This window comes from Antennarius striatus, chromosome 23 (genome assembly GCF_040054535.1).
Source record: "Antennarius striatus isolate MH-2024 chromosome 23, ASM4005453v1, whole genome shotgun sequence".
NCBI lineage: Eukaryota > Metazoa > Chordata > Actinopteri > Lophiiformes > Antennariidae > Antennarius > Antennarius striatus.
Genome location: NC_090798.1, coordinates 5,289,377 through 5,307,137, shown reverse-complemented (window position 1 = coordinate 5,307,137; position 17,761 = coordinate 5,289,377). Strand labels below are relative to the sequence as shown.

Genomic DNA, 17,761 nt, shown 5'->3' with positions numbered 1-17,761 from the left:
TGCAACTTTATTACCTTTAATTTCTGTGTGCTCACAAAATCAGTCCTACATTACATCATCTCTGTCCTGACCAGATCGCTAGTTTAATCTTAATGGTTAACCTTTGTGTTCCAGGAGCATACAAAGCAGCAGTAGAATTTACGATGATGAATCTTTTCTTTTGGTCTCATCTGTTCACCACATGAAACACAGGACTGCTATCAGTTTTGCAATTCAAACAAGTGATCTTGAAAAAGTAGATCACAAGTTTTCATCCTGTTTTTCTTTTTTTTTTGTTACATCCCGCGAAGTGGTGATGTATTGTAATTGTCAGTGTTTGTGTGTTCGTCCGTCCGTCTGTCCACCAAATATCTTCACAACCGCTTGCAGATAGAAAGATGAAACAAAAAGCAAATTACTCGGGCGGCAACGGGGATGAGGTCAAATTTCAACTTTTGTAGACTTAGGAACCGGATAAGAAACAAAGATGTGGGAGAAGGCCAGTGTGAGTAAGACCATAGATCAAAGCACTAGCTTTGATCAAAGCACTAGCTTTGATCTATGAAACCTCATGACAAATACAGTAGAATGCAACAGTTATTAAATGACCCTGACATATTATGAAAGTAGGTCAGGGTAAAATTTTGAATTCAGGGGTGTAACAGGATGTTGCAGTCTCTGATTGCCTAGTTGTTGCTGCTGTTGTTGTTGTTGGTGGTGGTGGTGGTGGAACCATCAGAAAATATCTGCAACGAAGCTCTGCTGATCAGATTTTCTGCTGATAGTGGAGGTATAGTATGTGTTTCACACAAGGTTTTTTTTTTTTCTAAGTGATTTGGTTGTAACCTTGGCTAGGTCTGTCTTGTAAATTAGTTTTCTAATTTCAATGAGAATTCCTGGTAGAAAAAAGATCAAATAAATTGACAATATAAGTCGATGGCCCAATATTTGAATTTGACGAAATATGTTCGTCTCTCACCTCCACGTCATCTGCAAGCATAACTCAGTTTCATTTTCTATATTATTATTTGCATAAAAAAGTAAAAGTCTTTCTCAAAATCCAGCATTGATTATACCATTTTAAATGGGTTTCCTTCTTCTGCATGACCTCATTAATTTGACACTTCCATTTAAAATTTATGAAATTTTTATTTTAAGATTTTTACCTTAAAACAGTATCAGAAAAGTTCATTTCCATGTCAAACAAAAAATGTGTGTGTCTTATGTAAGATTACTTGACATTCTTCCATTGTGATGAGCTGCTGCAGAAAAATTGTACAGGCCTGGGTTTTTGGAGAAATTCCAGGCATGTAAAGGTATGAAGCCACAGGTCATTTTCATGAATCTACAATTTTTTTTGCAAGAAATTCAACAGAAAAGCATGTAGCCTAAATGTAAAAGCCAACATTTTTCAGTGAAACAGAAAATGTTCTTTAGGTTTAGTTTTTTTTTTTTAAATGTGCTTATTCACCTCACTCAATCAGTAAAAGATCTACCCAGTCGTAACCTTCGATTATAAATGTAAATCCAGGTCAAAGCCTTTTCCAAAATCACAATGGGACAGTCTTTCATACTGTACGTATTAGTAGGCTCTTGCATGTCCGTACACTTTCCAGAAGTACACATTAGGGGGCGCTGTCCGCAACAAATTCAGCGTACATTCAAGAATATCATTCACATGCTGCTCTCCTACCTCCTGGGCGTCAGTAAATACTCTCAAAGACATATTAGTAATGTGGTCGTATTTTCCATTTGCCCTGGAAGAAATAGCACAGAACTCACAGCAGGTCACATACAGGACAGAAGAAAATAATACTTCATATTTGCCTAAAATTAAAATTAAAAGAGCAAAACTGTGAGATACTGTACATACATACTGTATATGGCACATAATTTGGCACATTGTAAGACTAAAGTCATAGGAAACGACAGACAAAATGCATGTTTGGTTTTACCACAGTATTTAAAGTCTGTAACAGTTCATGTCAACATCCTCTTTAGATGCAGAAGAAGCTGCTCCATCTGTGAAAGTTATGTTCTTTGGATGATCTCGAATGTAAAAGTCCAGAAAAGTATCCTCATCAAGCAATGCAACAACATTACAAAATGCAAAAGCAGGAAAACTGTGGTATTTTACGAACGCTTGGCCCTTTTCTCAGCTTTCATCCACCTTGTGAATGTGGATACGAAGAAGGGTTGTCACAATACCAATAACATTCATACAAAACTAGTATAAAAAAAAGACAACTAATAATGAAGTAAAAAGACAGAAAAAAGTTATATGCACATGAAAATAGAATATCTTTTATTTAAATTAACAACCTGCACAAGGTGCTGTGAAAGAAACACTGACTGTACGTCCTTTTTTCCCACCCCTTTCAAAACAATTATATAAGATAATGTGTAGGGTATCAAAAATCAGCAATTGTTTTGACAACGATAACACAGAATATATCTAATACCACTTTACCATATCTATTCAGGATGTACAGTATGTGTAAAACTTTTCAGCTTTCATCTTTGCAACCCAAGCACAATGAATATTCGTAAACGGAAGGTAGTAAGATATCTTACATTTCTCGGTGTGTTACCTTGTCAGTGTTGTAAGTCATATAAAACATGTTTTAAAAAATATTTTTTTTAAAGAGGGACATTTATTTCTACATACATACAAAATACCAAATGACTGAAAAAATTATGTTTTCTTGCAAGGGTTTCTCTGATACAGACTATCTCAGTAATATAGCCAAAGAGCTGAACACAGTAGAACAATACAGAGGTATGTTTGTTGCAGGTGTGGTAAGAGTGGAGCAAGCCCATCGTTTGGATGGCATCCCAAACGTGTTGTGTAAGCGAACTTAACCCTGGTACAACTACTGACACACTCAGCAGCACACAAGAAAACTCCACCCTAAGCAGAGATGTGTTGCAATCTACTTTCCAAATGGACCAACAATTCCTCAGTCCTGTCTTCTTCTTCTTCTGTGTTTCCTGAGTATCTATTGTTACTGCCCTCAACATCCAACACAAAAAACATCAGCTGCATTAATTCCCCAGATGGATACCTGGAGCGATAGATGCTGTCTTGCGAACGATGAGCCAGAAATAACACCTACAAATTATGTTGTAGATGCCCTGCAATATTGTGATGTTCTTGTCTTGGGTTGTGACGGTAATCCTGAGAAGTCACAAAACTCAGAAGTGCTCAGTACATGCTTCAGAGCAGGATTTACCCTTGAAGTCTTTGTTACATGTCTTACGTCTCCACTAACAAAGAAGATGACGTGTGGAGGTCAATGTCAGGATTTTAAACACACTACAAAGTGGTTTTTTAGACAGTGAACCAACCCCGATCCAGTCTTCTTGCTACACTATCTGGGCTTTATGGATGGTGGAGGCGTGTGGACTGACCACCATGGGGATCGGCCGGGGTTTGGGTCTGATCATGCTGTTAGTCAGCTGATATCTTCTTGCGCTGTTAGCGTCGGACACCTGGGAACTGTTGGTCTCGCTGTCTTGGTCATCAGGATGTTCCTGACTGGCAGGACCCCCCAAACCCTCATCCACTTCATCCTCATCATCTGTTACAGCTGGGTAGGTGCAGCTTAGAGGAGGGTGTTGATGGTTCTTGGTGACGCTTTCTGGAAGCGGGCTCCCCCCATCTACTGGGATGATGGCGTTGCCATTTAGCTGCCTTATATCAGACTGTACAATTGGGAAGGGTGACGGCAGGAGAGGAGGGTGTAAACGAGTTTCCTGCTGCAAAGACACAACACGGACGTCTTTATGTCACCATCAGGAGGTTTAATATTTCATCAGGAGGTCACTAATGTTTGATGAAATAAGGCTTTTGCCTACCAACACACACAAACACAAACTTACCAGAGATATTGTGCTGTTTCTCACATACATTTCTACTCGCAGTCGGTTCTCCTCTTCCCTGTCTAGGTGTCTGTCTCTCCCCCTGCGAGAGTTGTTGTGCAGGACTGGTCGGCCCAGGTAATCAAACGCTCCCACTCCTCCTCCTCCCCGCCCTCCGGAGATAGTTGATCGGCTGTCATGGCACAGAGCCTGCTCCTGTTAACGCAAGAGAAGACATCGATCAGCGTTCACACATCCACTGCTGAGACATACGGATTGTCATGTTGGGTTTGTACTTATCACAAAACAAGGAGATTTTAAGGGCAAGTCATGTTAACATGATTTTAATCAATATTCTGTAGAGCAATTGATGAAAATGAATCATTTAAAGCAACAGTTCAACAACTTGCATCATTTCTTCTTCTTTTTTTCTTTTTTTCTATTGAGTTTTAGGTTAGTTAAATTCCTTTTTTAATTTTATTTTTTAAAAAATTAAATTATCACTGGGAAAAAGTATTCTGACCAAAAAATTACAATGGAAATTAATATTAATAAATTACTTCATTAGTAGTTTCACTTAGTACAGAACAGGTCAATTAAGCATGCAACAAAATAAAATAAATATATACTAATCAATTAATCCCATCATTGTCTCTGGGAAGAATAATCGTTTCTGTATGCTGTATATTTAGCTGCAGCGAGCTATCCTGTAAGTTTTAAAATGTGTTGAATTTTACTTAAATTTATGGTTGGAGTAAATAATCTAGTTAGAAATAAAGTGCAGGCGAGCTTGCTGACACTTTTCCAGTATATCATTGGTAAAGCTACCTTGCTGCTGACTATAACTTTATATTTAATAGAAAGACTAAGTCAGTCAATAACCAATCAGATAGTTTTCCAGAATGTCTAATTACTCATATTAGCACAAGGATGATCAGAGCAGAATGAGGTAGCTGAAATATAATAAGAAGCCATCCTCAGGACATGAAAGGGATTGAATTCTCATTGGTCATCATCATCTCAGACACTTCACATTCTGATTTGTTTCAGGTCAGAACTTTGCCATTTGGCCTCGCATGCTAAAATCGATGGAAATGAAGACTCACCCCAAGAGATGATGTGCTGGTCCTTGTGGTACCCTCCACCCTCAGAGGGATGTTTTCCTCTGTCTGCAATCAAAAGAAACATTGAGTTGATTTAGACGGAGAAGGACCCATTCAACCGTTGTAAAAAAAATCATAAATCCTAAAAATTTAGAACAGTTAACAACTTGCCCTCATAAAACCTGTAAACGCAATACTCCTACACTCTACCCCTTCTAAAAAGACAAATAAAGTAGGTCAAGCAACTACTGATGGCAGACAAGATACAGACGTTTGACTATGGGTGCTAAAAGAGGATGGTATTCATCACAATTTTTTTTTTTTTTAATATTGTGATGAACACATGGGGGAATGTATAGAACCAACAGTTGATTTGGATTTTGATCAGCGGTGTTGCAAAGTCTGACAGCCTGAAGCAGGTCATGCAGACATGGAGACAACATGATGATGACGATGATGAAGCTGCAGTGAGGCAGTATTTTCAGTGTGAAGAGAATAATTCTTTAACAGTACCGCTCCTCTGGGATCTGTGCTGACAGAGTTGATCCTCTTGAAAGACGCTTGCCTGGAGAGGGTGCTTATTTCCTCCCTGAAACCCAAGAGATGGAGGGGAGAAAAATGATATATATTGAGATGATGAAATACACTGACAGACTTCCAGTGTGAATAAAAATCTCATATTTTAGTGCTTGTTCAGCTCAAGAACTTAAGTTCTATGCATGCTTTTGAGGTTCCATAGCTTAACTTCTATACCCCACATCCCACACACACACAATCATTTACTGACAGTCTCTAAATGTTCTGCTCCTCTAATTGTGATATTTTCTCCTTTTCTTAGTTTTTCTACTGCTGAATCTCCTCTCAAATTGTTTCTACGCATCATATTTGCTCAGCGTACGTCTTGGCCGTCAGCTCCCGCTCCAGTTTCTTGTTCTTGCGTTTGTGGTGACAGGTGATGGTGATGATGATGATGAGCATTAAGATGAGGAGCCCACTGGCCACTCCCCCCACAATGATCATGAGCATGTTTTCAGCCAATATTTGCTCCCCAGGAAATTCTGCATGGAGAGTCAAAAACAGAGTTAGATAAATGCTTCCACAAGTCTTCCTCCGAAACGCTAAAAGTGCGGTCCTCTACCCGTCACACTGATCTCAATGTCCGCCTTCGCTTTCCCCACTTCATTCTTCACCACACACTGGTAGGTGCCCCCATCCGTCAAGCTTAGGGGTCGAGCAAAAGCTAGCGTTCCATTCGGGTGGAGGGTCACACCCTCTGGTAACTCTCCACCCAGTCTGCAATCACAAAAAAAAGATATTAAAGTACATTTTGACCAACAGCAAACATTTTCCTTTTGGGTTTGATTCCAAAAAACAGTGGTCGATCCCAGCGTTGGCAAAATTCAACACTATCATGACCAAATCTTCTCAGGTCATTATCATATTTTTAATAACAAGTTGTTAGAGAAGAATTAATGGAAAATTATGTTCTCAATCTTCTGCTACTCCTTCACTACTGCAAGAGCAAGATTCATTCCATCCTACACATAATCCTGTTTTATTTAACTATAATAAGGTTATTATCAGTTAAGCAGAGCTACTGGAGAACAGAATCAAAGACTTTTTTTCATTTCTCTCCCGCTCCTATAAAATCTGCACACCATCCCTCCAGGAGCTGAATTTCCCATAGATGGTGCAGTTTTCCTTTATTCAAATATTTCTATTTTGCATTTCAAACTGACTGGAGACATAAGACACGCCACAATTTCCATTTTTCATGCGATTCGATGTTTCTAAAACCTTTCTTTAGCATTTTTGTGACGATTGTCAGATGTGGAGTCTTTATTTGTTCCCATTTTCAGTTTTATTTTGCAGTCAACATGAAATAATGGGACTCAGTTGACTGAAACCAGCAGGTACTGTAATTCCTGCCAGTGTGAGTCAGAGATCATGTTTTCGATGAGCGCCTCAGCCTTGTTGTTTTGTGCATATTCTGTTTAATCCATCCGAGCAAACGTGAACTTATTGTTGTGAACTCTACGAACCTGCACTGGTCCAGTAATACCAGTTCTATTCATTATTATAGGAACATGTGTATTAATACCCAACTAACCCTAACCTTAACATCACTCTCAACACAGTTGTGTTGTTTTCATGACAGGAAACAGGAACCGTCTGTATTGCATATGCAGCCGACACCACGAGTCGACACATTCTTCCTCCTCTCGTCGCCCCCAGCACCCCCCCCACCCCCAAATGACCTGATCCCACTAGATCACCACCCTCCTGGCTGCCACTGGTTTTTCCCTTTCCCTTTTTTTTTTTTCTCATCCCCCTTTTCCTCCCTCCTTCGTGTGAAACTGTCTGAGCTGTCTACGCTCTGCGCAAGCTGCAACAGGACACGGTGACAGCAGATATTACTTCACCTGACGCCAGTTATTGACAAAGCCAACAGGTTTTCCTGCTAATGCTGTTTCAGCACAGGCATGCATGTGTGTGTGTGTGTGTGTGTGTGTGTGTGTGTGTGTGTGTGTGCGGGCGCGTGTGTGTGTGTTTTCATGCGAAACGCATGCATTAGCAAGTACAGGTTGATCATAACTCATGATTTAGAGTGGTGTGTGTGTGTGTGTGTGTGTGTGTGTGTGTGTGCATGTGTGTATACTGTACATACTCATGAGTGTGTGTGTTTGCAGGGATGGCATGTGTCTGTAACTCTTACGCACAACAGCGTAGTTCTCAAGTTGTGTTTCTGTGACTAACAGCAAGTCATATGTCCATCATCATCGAGCAAAAACACCTTACAAAACATTTCACCTATGAATCTGTACATTTCAGACGTACCTACATTCCATATACATGGGAGGAATTTTTCCCTGGGGACCTAACTGTCACTTCTCTTAGTATGATGGGAGCCCCAGTCACCTTTTTTTTTTGTCTCGTATGTTTTCATTTCTTCATCCAGCCAAATAGAACACCACACCCTGATAATATCTTAATGTGCCAAAGTAGAGGGCTTAAAGATGACAGCAGACACCAGAAGGACATTTGAGTCTAACACTCATCTGGGATTTAATATTTTGATTGCGGTCCCGGCTACAGGAACAAGAGTTTTCCTTCTCCATTTTCAAAATCTGCATAAAACCAACTTAATCCACAGGAAATTGCATAAAGGCAGTTGAAACGCTGCACAGAAAGGATTCACCAATAATTAAACCTGCCTGCCAACAATTTTTTTTTTTACTGCCGGCCACTGTTTACCGTTGGCAGTAAATCACGCTGCTTAATGTCTTTGTTTGTCTATATCATCCAAGAATAATTGTAATTTGATGTGAAAACAGGTAAAGAGTCCGGTAAGTAAACTTAAAGTCAACGCTGTACACAAAAGAGTTCAAATCAGTTAACAGCGCGACAAAAAATAAAAATCCTGTGTTCATGTTGAAGGGCCTGTGTTCCACTCAAGCAGAAGAACCCGGCGGTGACAATGACAAAACGTGTTTGGTTAAGCCATGTGAAAAGGGTCGACAGCAAACCGGCTGCACTCTAGATGTTATTCTAATATATCAGACTCATAAAGCGAAAATTAAAAAAGTAGCTAATGCTGAAATAGCATGATCTAAATCTATCAGTCCGACCGACTCAGTACAACCTGAGAACACGATTTCACAAAATGTCCTCAAGAAGACAGAAGAGACGAAACAGCTTTCTGCTGGGGAAGCAGTCATCAAGTGACAAAAAATATCTGAATTAACAGAAAGGCAGCTGAAGACAAGCGGAAAGGTCCACTGGTTCTTTCTGGAATAGGGTGAAGGTTTTTGTGACACAGATTGAGCGCATAAACCTCCTCCAGTTCTGCAAAATCAAAGCTCATGACTTCCAATGACCTTTACAAATGGGGAACAAGCCAAACCAACACATGTTGGCATCTTTAATTATTTTTTAATATGTGTAATCCTGCATTTTCTTATCTTTAATCCTGCTTGTGCGTGAATACTGTTTTCAAACAAATCAGACTATTATCTATTCCGGGACATAAAGTGTTCATTGCATTGAAATAACATGATTATTAATAATTTCCCAGAAAGGTCACAGTGACCAGACACGTCAGACAGTTAGTCACAGGAGCAGCAGACAGCCGGAGAGGAGGGTGGGTCCTACCGTACCTGGTCCATGTGAAGTCATGTGGTTTGGGATTTCCTCCACTCACACACGTCAGGGCAGCATTCTCCAAACCCACACTCCAATCCCGATTGTATCCAGACACCTCCGCATGAGGAGGGACTGAGAGAAAGAATAAGAATTTACTCACTTTGTTCCATTCAGGCAAGTGAGGATTTAATAAGGCATTGAACACAGAGCAGGAAAAACCAGGATCAAATAAGAGCTGTGGGTGAAGGTTTAGAATATTAGCTCAGGAAGTCACAGGAAAACATTTACTCAATCAACAATTTAAAAGAACTAAAAGCCACTTTATTATTTTTCCTGATTTGTTTTGCTGCATTTTCTTTTGTCAGTGGGATAAATTCGCCCACTGATTTAAATGATGTTACATGTACAGCAGGAGTATCAAACTCATTTTCACCGGGGTCCAGATCAGCGTCCTCAAAGGGCCAGACGTAATTAACAAATGTAACTAAATGTAATGTAAAATAAATGTATAGCAAATGTAACTTTAACTCTAAATAACTCTGAACTTATTACTTATTCAAGTTACAAACATTACACTTGCACAGAACAACTGGTTTGCTTGTTACACTGTTATAACACATATCTTTTTAATTTGTTATTAAATCAACATAAATCCATCAATCAAAGTTCGAACCATCCAAGTGAATAACATTGCTGTCAGAGATAAAATGTTCTTAATTAATGCATTGTGGGAAATGTAGTTTCTGGACAAAGCATACTTTTAGCTATTTATTTTTAGACACTCTCATGGGCCACATAATATAATGAGGTGGGCCACATTTGGCCCGGGGGCCTTGAGTTCGACATAGGTGATGTATAGGATATGAGCATGCTGATTACTCACAGTACACCACCAGATTGTGTTTGAGCCTTCGGGGTTGATCCAAAGTCGGATGCCACACCAGACAGTCCAGCTTCTTGCCGTTCATGCTCCTCAGTGGGTGCAGGGAGTACTGCGAGGTGACCACGCCGTTGTCGGAGGAGCGATTGATGGACTGACCGTTCAGGTCGGAGTCCCACGAGAGGCGAGGAGGTGGGCGGGCGACGGAGCGGCATGAGGCGGCCTGGCGGTACGACTGTCCCTCCACCAAAGTCACAGGGTCCAGGGAGGAGATTGGGATGGCTGGAAGGGGGATTGTTACCATATTTGTTCAGAGTCCCAACAGTGATGATGAGAAGCATACAAGTATGTCAAAGAGGAGATACTCACTCCACACGATGAGCGACATCACAATTTCAAAATTGCCTAAAGGGAAGGTGCTGATGCGACACTCGTATCTCCCCTCGTCAGAGACATCGGTGCTCAGGATGACCAGAGAGGAGTCCACGATGGGGTCGCTGTTCACGAAGTGCACTCGTCTAGACCACGTCCCAAACGCTGCAGACAAATGAGACAGTTAGAACGTCAAGAATTGAGAGAGTTAAAGGAGCAGGTGAGAAACAATGTGACACAAATGATTTCATCTAGCAGGTTCAGAACAAGCCTCGGGGATTATTTTGTCGCTTTCTTTACTTTGCAGAGGCGTGCACCCTTGAAATTGCATTGACATTGTGTATAATCAGGATTGTTAGTTCACAATTTCATCTGACACGTCTCACACTCATTGGATGTACGCACAAGATTCCAAATCATCACAAAAAGAAAGCACGGACAGGGTCTTGACCCCTTTAAATGTTAAATTGTACGCGTTTCCCACAGTCTGCAGTTCATTTAACCATTTTAGACAGTTGTGAACTCTGTCCTTAAAGCTCAGTAAGTTGTTTGAGCAGGGAAGCAAAAAGCCTCTGAACAAAATGTGAAAGTGACAAATGAACTTGAATGAATGAACATTGAATGAATGAACATTTAAGACCGATGACATGAAGTTTCAACATTATTCATATTAAGGATGACTTAACATCTAAATCATGTGACCGTGGCTGTAAAGTGGCTTGAGATGAGCTAATGGCAAACGAACCTGTCTGTCCATTAGAATGGTGTGCTGTGATGATCTGCTCGTTGTCGTCGGGAGTCTCTTTATACCAGGTAACTTGCACCACCTGCACACCTGCAGGTGGCTGGTAGAGGCAGGGCAGGACGGTCTCCTGTTCAGCCAGGGACCGAATGGGATCGACTGGAGACCCCACAAAGTCTCCCCGTATCACTGCAATGACCAGAGAAGGAGAGCAGGTAGGATGAGTTTACTGAGGGTCATAAAAATAAAAGAGATGCCTGATCCTGTCAGGATTATTGGTCGAGCGATGATCACGGCTCAACCTCAACTTCCATATCTTGGATAAAGGGCAGACCGAGACTCTTTCTTTCACCAATTTACACTGCTAATCTTCTTTATTTGTCAAATTTAAAAAAAAACTGTTGTTGTACAAGAGATATGTTAACTTTAGAAAATGTGATCTTGTCATACTAATTTGTCTTTTCTGACCTTTCGCTTTCAAATAGCCACAGGCTGTCTTGTCTAATTTTATTCAGATTTTGAGCTGCACCATTATTTCTTTATACAGTCTGGAGTTAGATAAACTGTAAACTGTATTGAAATCTGAGGAGAATGAAAACATGAATAAAGTACTTTAAAGATCCAAAATTATATTCTTATCAAAAATGTTATATACTGCTTCACTAAGCACAGCTTGGATCGTGCATTGTAGGATGCCTGCTCACATCTTAATTTTATCCCTCTGTAATGCAAATGAGTTTAAATTAGCCATGCCTCTTTCAGGAAGTGGGTGTGTCATGGGTTATTATGGAAAAACAAATTGTCAGCGAAGATGGGTGGACTATTATTTATCCTACATATGATTTATTGAGAAAACTGCTGACAGTAATGCATTTTAAATTCACAGGAACAAAGTAGTGAATTGCATATTTGTTGGAGGTGACACGGTGGCGCAGTGGTAGCACTGCTGCCAGCTCCATGTGGTGGGATTCAGTGTGTAGAAGGTTGTACTGCATTTGTTTTTAAAAAGATAAAAATCACATACAACAGAGCCGACAAAACTAACATGAGAATCAGAGTTTATTTGGATCCAGACCAAATTACACACTCTTATAAATACCAAACTCCTAATTATACCTTTTTTTTTTTTTCTTTTGATCAGGATTGATGCATTATTGCCAAGCTTGAAAAACACCCTATTTACTAATAGTATTAGAGAAGGTCATAAAAAACAATACTGGCTTGACACCAAAATTCAACAGGCTCTATTCTGGCTGAAGACCCATCCTGTCACTGAGTTTCATGGGAATCTCTTCAGCGGTATTTGTTTCACTTTCTCTCTGTTGCACTTAGAAAACTTTAAAAAAAAACAAAAAAAACAAAACCCACACATTATAAGTTGTTATTCTGTTGGGGCTTGTTATAATTTAAAAATGCATTTTTCATTATCTGTGTTTGAATGCGATTCTAAATGATTACATTTTTTTTTTCCAGATAGATTTTGAGAAATTACTGGTTTGGAAGTTATCCAAACAATCTGAAAGCTCCAAGTTTAGAAAACAAATAAGAATAATGACTTTTTTTTCCTCATACAATAGCAAGAAATCAAAAAAGCCGTTCCCGCTACACTTTCTAAAGTGTAGCAGTGTTTCTCCTAGGGTGTAAAAATAACACAAATTTATAGAAATATGATTAACATTCCGACAAAATAAAACTAATTTCTGACTTCCTATTCAGTAGAAGTATAAAGAGGATTTCAAAAGGTCTCACAGAGAGTGAACACAGAAAACAGGGAGGAGACAGAAAACAAGGCTGAACACAAGAAGAAATGTTGCTTAACTAGTTGTTCGAGGCAAAGTTTCAAAGCAAACAAGGAGAGGGTTTTATTCCGTGTGTGGACCTCAAGAAACCCAAAACTCATGTCTGAATATTAAGTCATCAAATACTAGCATTTCACATTAAAATGAGCAGAGAATCATGTTTGGATATTGAAATAATGACACTCCTGGCTGGATATTAAAGTAATGTAACTCATGTCTGAACATTAAAGTAACTTTAATCATATCTGTAATTAAAGTAACTTTACTCATATTTTGACATTAAAGTAACTTAACTCTAATGTGGACATTAACGTAACATGACTCCTATCTGAGCATGAAGTAACCAGAGATTCATGTCTAGACATTAAAGTAACTGGATACTCAAGTCTGAACATTAAGGTAACCAGAAACTCATTTTCTGGACATTAAAGTAACTGGAGACTCTGAACAAAGCCTTAGGAAACGCTGAAAGCACAACCAACGTGTTTGTTGTGTGTCTCACACCGTCGCACTACAAACCACAAAACCTATCTAGTTTTGCGACTTCCGTCTCACTTCCCCTGATTTTTTTTTTTTTTTTTTTAAAGAACAAATTTTCCGTCTGGTTGATGAAGATCTGTCATGTGTCACACTCCTTCATTTTCTATCCTCCAGCAATCGTACAAACATACAGTAAACTGAATTAAGTCGCGAGGCGTTGAATCCTGCAACCCAGAACTTGCATGAGTCAGACATTTTGCTTGTATCTCTCAAGGGGACGCTTCATGCTTGAAAAAAAAAAAAATTCAATTAAGTTTTCGTGGAATTCCCGCTAGTGCTTACAAGCAAAAGTGATTCATCATCACAATGTATTTAAAATTCTGCTGCCCTTGGCATCAGGCATGAGCCGCTGATGACTGATTTACCATCAGGGGGAGCGGTGTCCTGATGGCGATGGCCCTGCTGAAGCTGAAGCAAAACAGCTTGCGCGGAAAATGAATTACATTAATGGATCACTCCCTGGCGCTAATGATATTTAATTATACAACATTGTTTACTATATGCATCTAACCTATGCATCATGCACCATCAGCAAACAAATTGTTTTCACCTACGTATATGGTTGTTGTTGTTTTTTTGCAGAATGTTGACAAGACCGTGTAGACTTTGGTGCAGATTTGAAAAAGAAAGCTAGATTTTTCCATTTTCTTCAACATTATGACATTGAGAATTCTCTGACAGTTTCTCTTTATAAGTAAAAGCAAACAATACAATTTCTCCATGATGTAGCAAGAGGACGGAATCCGGTTCAGGGCCAAATTCATTTAATGTTGCTGTGGATCTGGCTAAAGGGGATAATCCAGGAATTTTATCTCGTAATGTTAACTTTTCTTCAAATTGGGAGGGATTAACAATGTTTTCCCTGACTACACAAACCCCCCCACATGAAAATTGTGCTGTGTAGTTCCAGTTCTAACTTGTTTTTGCAGAACATTTCTGTTTTCACTTCACTGGTGTAGGTAGTGGCTGGGAAAGACAGAGTGACTAAAGGTCTGCATTTTCATTTTCACTATTAAAAGACCAAACGCCAACCTCTTAATGTGTTTGAGTCCCGCAAAATATCAAAATTCACAGTGCAGTTTCTGTACAAAATATACCTCAGATTTAATCTATCTGTGTGCTCAACTCTCCAAATTCTCTCTAATACGCATAAAAAGTGGGACAATGTCATCTGGAGACAGTTCCTCTGTTTCATCCTGTGTTATCTGCCTTTCCTCTCCCTCCTGTCTCCTGTCTGTCTCCCTTCATCACTTCTGACTCTGAGCCCCTACAGGGAGTCACTGTCTTTTCCAAGTTGGACCTCCGAAATGATCACCATCTGCTCAGAAGAAGAGAGGGAGATGAGAGGGAAACTGCATTCAACACACCACTGGGCTCCCAACAGTTCTGCACCAATGACACAACTCCCATTCCCAAGACCTTCAGCATCTTATGTGGTGTCAGCAGTTTTTTGAAAGATTAAATTGTGATTCAAGAGATTCATAAGGACCATTGGTGAATATTCACCAAACCAGTAGTTTGTTATGTTTGATCAGTTTTTAGAGTTGACCTCCCAAGACTGGAAAGAATTCTGCAAGTCTTTGGGTGTAACAGTCAACCTATCCTCCAGTTTCTATCACAAAACCAGAGTCCAGGCTGAATGAGACAACCTTTCAGGTATGCGTTAGCTACTAATCCATCTACGTGGTCTGAATATCTCTAATGGGTTGAGCAGGTCCATAATTCAAATGACCCTTTTGATGCAGCCCTGGGTTACAAACTACCACCATTCCTGGCTAATGTGGGACAGTTTGCTTTGCCAACCATGCGGCTCTACCTACGGCATTGCTTCAGAATGTAGAGGCAGGCTCCATCATCTCTATCAAGAACTTCAGAAATGACTAAAATCATTGCTGACCACAAGCAGAGACACCCTCCATCTATAAACCAAGTCAGAATGTTTGAATCCTCACCAGAAAGGATCATGGAATCATCTTCAGGGGACAATAAACACGTCATAGACAGCAAAAGGGATTTACCCACAAATTACTACAAAGATATGTCAGTATGGTTAGTGTACTAATAGTCAGTCTAGGTTACAAGGCCACCAAATGAATAAACAACAACACAGTGTGTTACTGAGAGACTCTCAGGTGTTGTTCAGTCGGTCATGTGGGAATTTGTTCTGGTGTATCAGTGAGAAGGATGTGATTCATTCATTTACCATCAGACGGTGAGTCTGCGCCACTCACAGGTGTGTTTTTCCATTAGTGTGTGTGTGTGCGTGCACGTGTGTGTGTGTGTGTGTCACGCTGAGGTTTAAGCATATTGTGGAATCTGCCTGTGCTGCATTACTGACGTAACACTCTATCTATCTCTACTGTTTTCTGTGTGGGTTGAAGACAATTTTATTCAATGATTTATTATCATCTGACATTAGCAGACTATTTACATAATCGCTGATCATCTCACGACACAATTTGATATGTAATAGTACAACGCGCTGCTGAAAACACACAGTGTGGAAATTGTCATCGCGAATGACGCTCCAGACTCAGTCCTGCTCTTTAATCGATGTATGTTTTCAATAAAATGAAGAATCTTCATGTTGAACTCAATATTGATCTATTATTGACGAAGCTGAATGTTGTGGATAGTAGTAATAGTTTGGATGGCTCTCTGCTTGTTCTAAAGAAACAGGCCATTGTGACAAACTCACACACACACACACACGCGCATGCACGTACGCACGCACACACACACACACACACACACACAAACACACACACACAAACAACTGCTGCCTGGAGCAAATTAAGAAAAGACTGAGACACACCGGCGACCGGAAAGAGGCGTTTTCATCCTCAACTCATTTGCATTTTATGCCACAGATACAGACAGAGTGTCCATGACCTGGGAGCTGAGACGGTCTCCTGATGTACGTTGTCTAATATTGTACTAAAATAAAAATTTTAGTACAATATTGGACCCTTAGTTAGGATCCAACAGTATATTTTCAGACAAATTTGACACTAAACTGAATCAACACAATTTCAGCTACTTACTTCAAATCTGTTTCATTTATTATTTCACAATATTAATTTTTATGAACTTTATAAATATACTAATTCTTCATCAACAAGTCCAGAATGTTACTGAGGTCCTGATCAGACGCTAATGTGTGATAGATGTCACCTTGTCATCTTCTTTCAAGCATTATAGGTGAAAAGGTAAAGGGTCCTTCGCAAAAAATGTTTACAAGTAAACAAATGCAGGAAAACAGGAAAACATCTTTTGGAGAGACAAATATATCAGGCCATCTTAGTAATGTAATGTAATTATTCTTAGCTTGTTTGACAGGGCAGCACAGTGGATTGATTTTTATGTGGTCTTTCTACATTTACACACATTCAGGCTTCAACTACCCCCCCCCCCCACACACACACACACACATAGCGGGAGGGTCCACACAGTCTGCAACCAATTGATGAGCAGCAACCTGTTCGTCCTGAAATATCAGACAGAACTTCAAGTAAACTGCAAGCAAACTTTCATACCTCTAAGAAAAGTTGGCCACCTACCTATGAAGATTACGAATCTGTCAGACTTTCTGTTGACTAGGAAGACAACAGAAGTTTCTCTTCATAACACATTTTAAATACTTATATGTAAAGTTCTGTTGAGAAGGTACTCAGATTAGAAATATATGGTTAACACAGATGCACGTACAGTCCAAAGCAGTAACATCAGCTCTAACATCAGATAAAAGAAACAGATTGTGTGACTGAATGGATACCAGATATTTTTTATATTGTCTCACACCAGACAGACTGGATGGATATCCGTCTTACCGCAGATCCTCAGGACACAGAGACACAGAGAGAGTGAGTTCAGCAGAGGTGTCATTCTCCAAAGCGGTTACTTTTACACTGTGTTCAAGTTGGGACGATTTCAGTGCAGGAAGAAAAGCTCATCCGTCCAGGTGGTAGTATCCGAACTGACAGGCGAGCGTGAACAGATGCAGATTCATGCCTCCTGCTGCTGGATCATCCTTGTTTTGTTTTGTCTCTGTCAGGATCAGATGTAAAAAAAAAACCAAAACAATAACAACAACAAGAAAAACTTTTCCAAGTTATATGAAGTCGGTCATGTAAATCCTTTCAGTTAGGTGCAGGTTTGTCAAGCAAACCCCATCATGTTTACCCTTTAGAAAAAGAAGGAGCAGCTCTACCTGTTAAGGATACACCTGTTTGTCTCTCTCTCTTTCCCTCCCTCCCTTTCTCTCTCTCTCTCTTTCTCTCTCTCTCATACACACACACCGGCCTCCAAACACTCGCTCATACACACACACACACACATGCAG

At 39.9% G+C, this 17,761-nt stretch overlaps 1 protein-coding gene across 1 annotated transcript; it reads right to left on the bottom strand.

The window, feature by feature from the left end:
• Positions 1 to 1,160: 1,160 nt before the first annotated feature.
• Positions 1,161 to 17,610, bottom strand: nectin4a (nectin cell adhesion molecule 4a). Its single transcript, XM_068308296.1, has 11 exons — positions 17,250 to 17,610; positions 11,084 to 11,269; positions 10,336 to 10,503; positions 9,970 to 10,248; positions 9,101 to 9,218; positions 6,082 to 6,236; positions 5,842 to 6,001; positions 5,457 to 5,532; positions 4,947 to 5,009; positions 3,862 to 4,056; positions 1,161 to 3,738 (listed from the first exon to the last, which is right to left on the bottom strand). The coding sequence occupies exons 1-11, from the start codon at positions 17,302 to 17,304 to the stop codon at positions 3,346 to 3,348; spliced, it is 1,848 nt and encodes a 615-aa protein (XP_068164397.1). The 5' UTR covers positions 17,305 to 17,610; the 3' UTR covers positions 1,161 to 3,345.
• Positions 17,611 to 17,761: the final 151 nt, after the last annotated feature.

Coding starts and splice junctions, on each gene's coding strand:
- nectin4a (XM_068308296.1), bottom strand. CDS start 17,304: ATGACACCTCTGCTGAACTCACTCTCTCTGTGTCTCTGTGTCCTGAGG. Junction 11,270..17,249: donor CTGTGTCCTGAGGATCTGCG/GTAAGACGGATA, acceptor TGGTCATTGCAG/TGATACGGGGAGACTTTGTG. Junction 9,219..9,969: donor ACACAATCTGGTGGTGTACT/GTGAGTAATCAG, acceptor TCTTTCTCTCAG/TCCCTCCTCATGCGGAGGTG.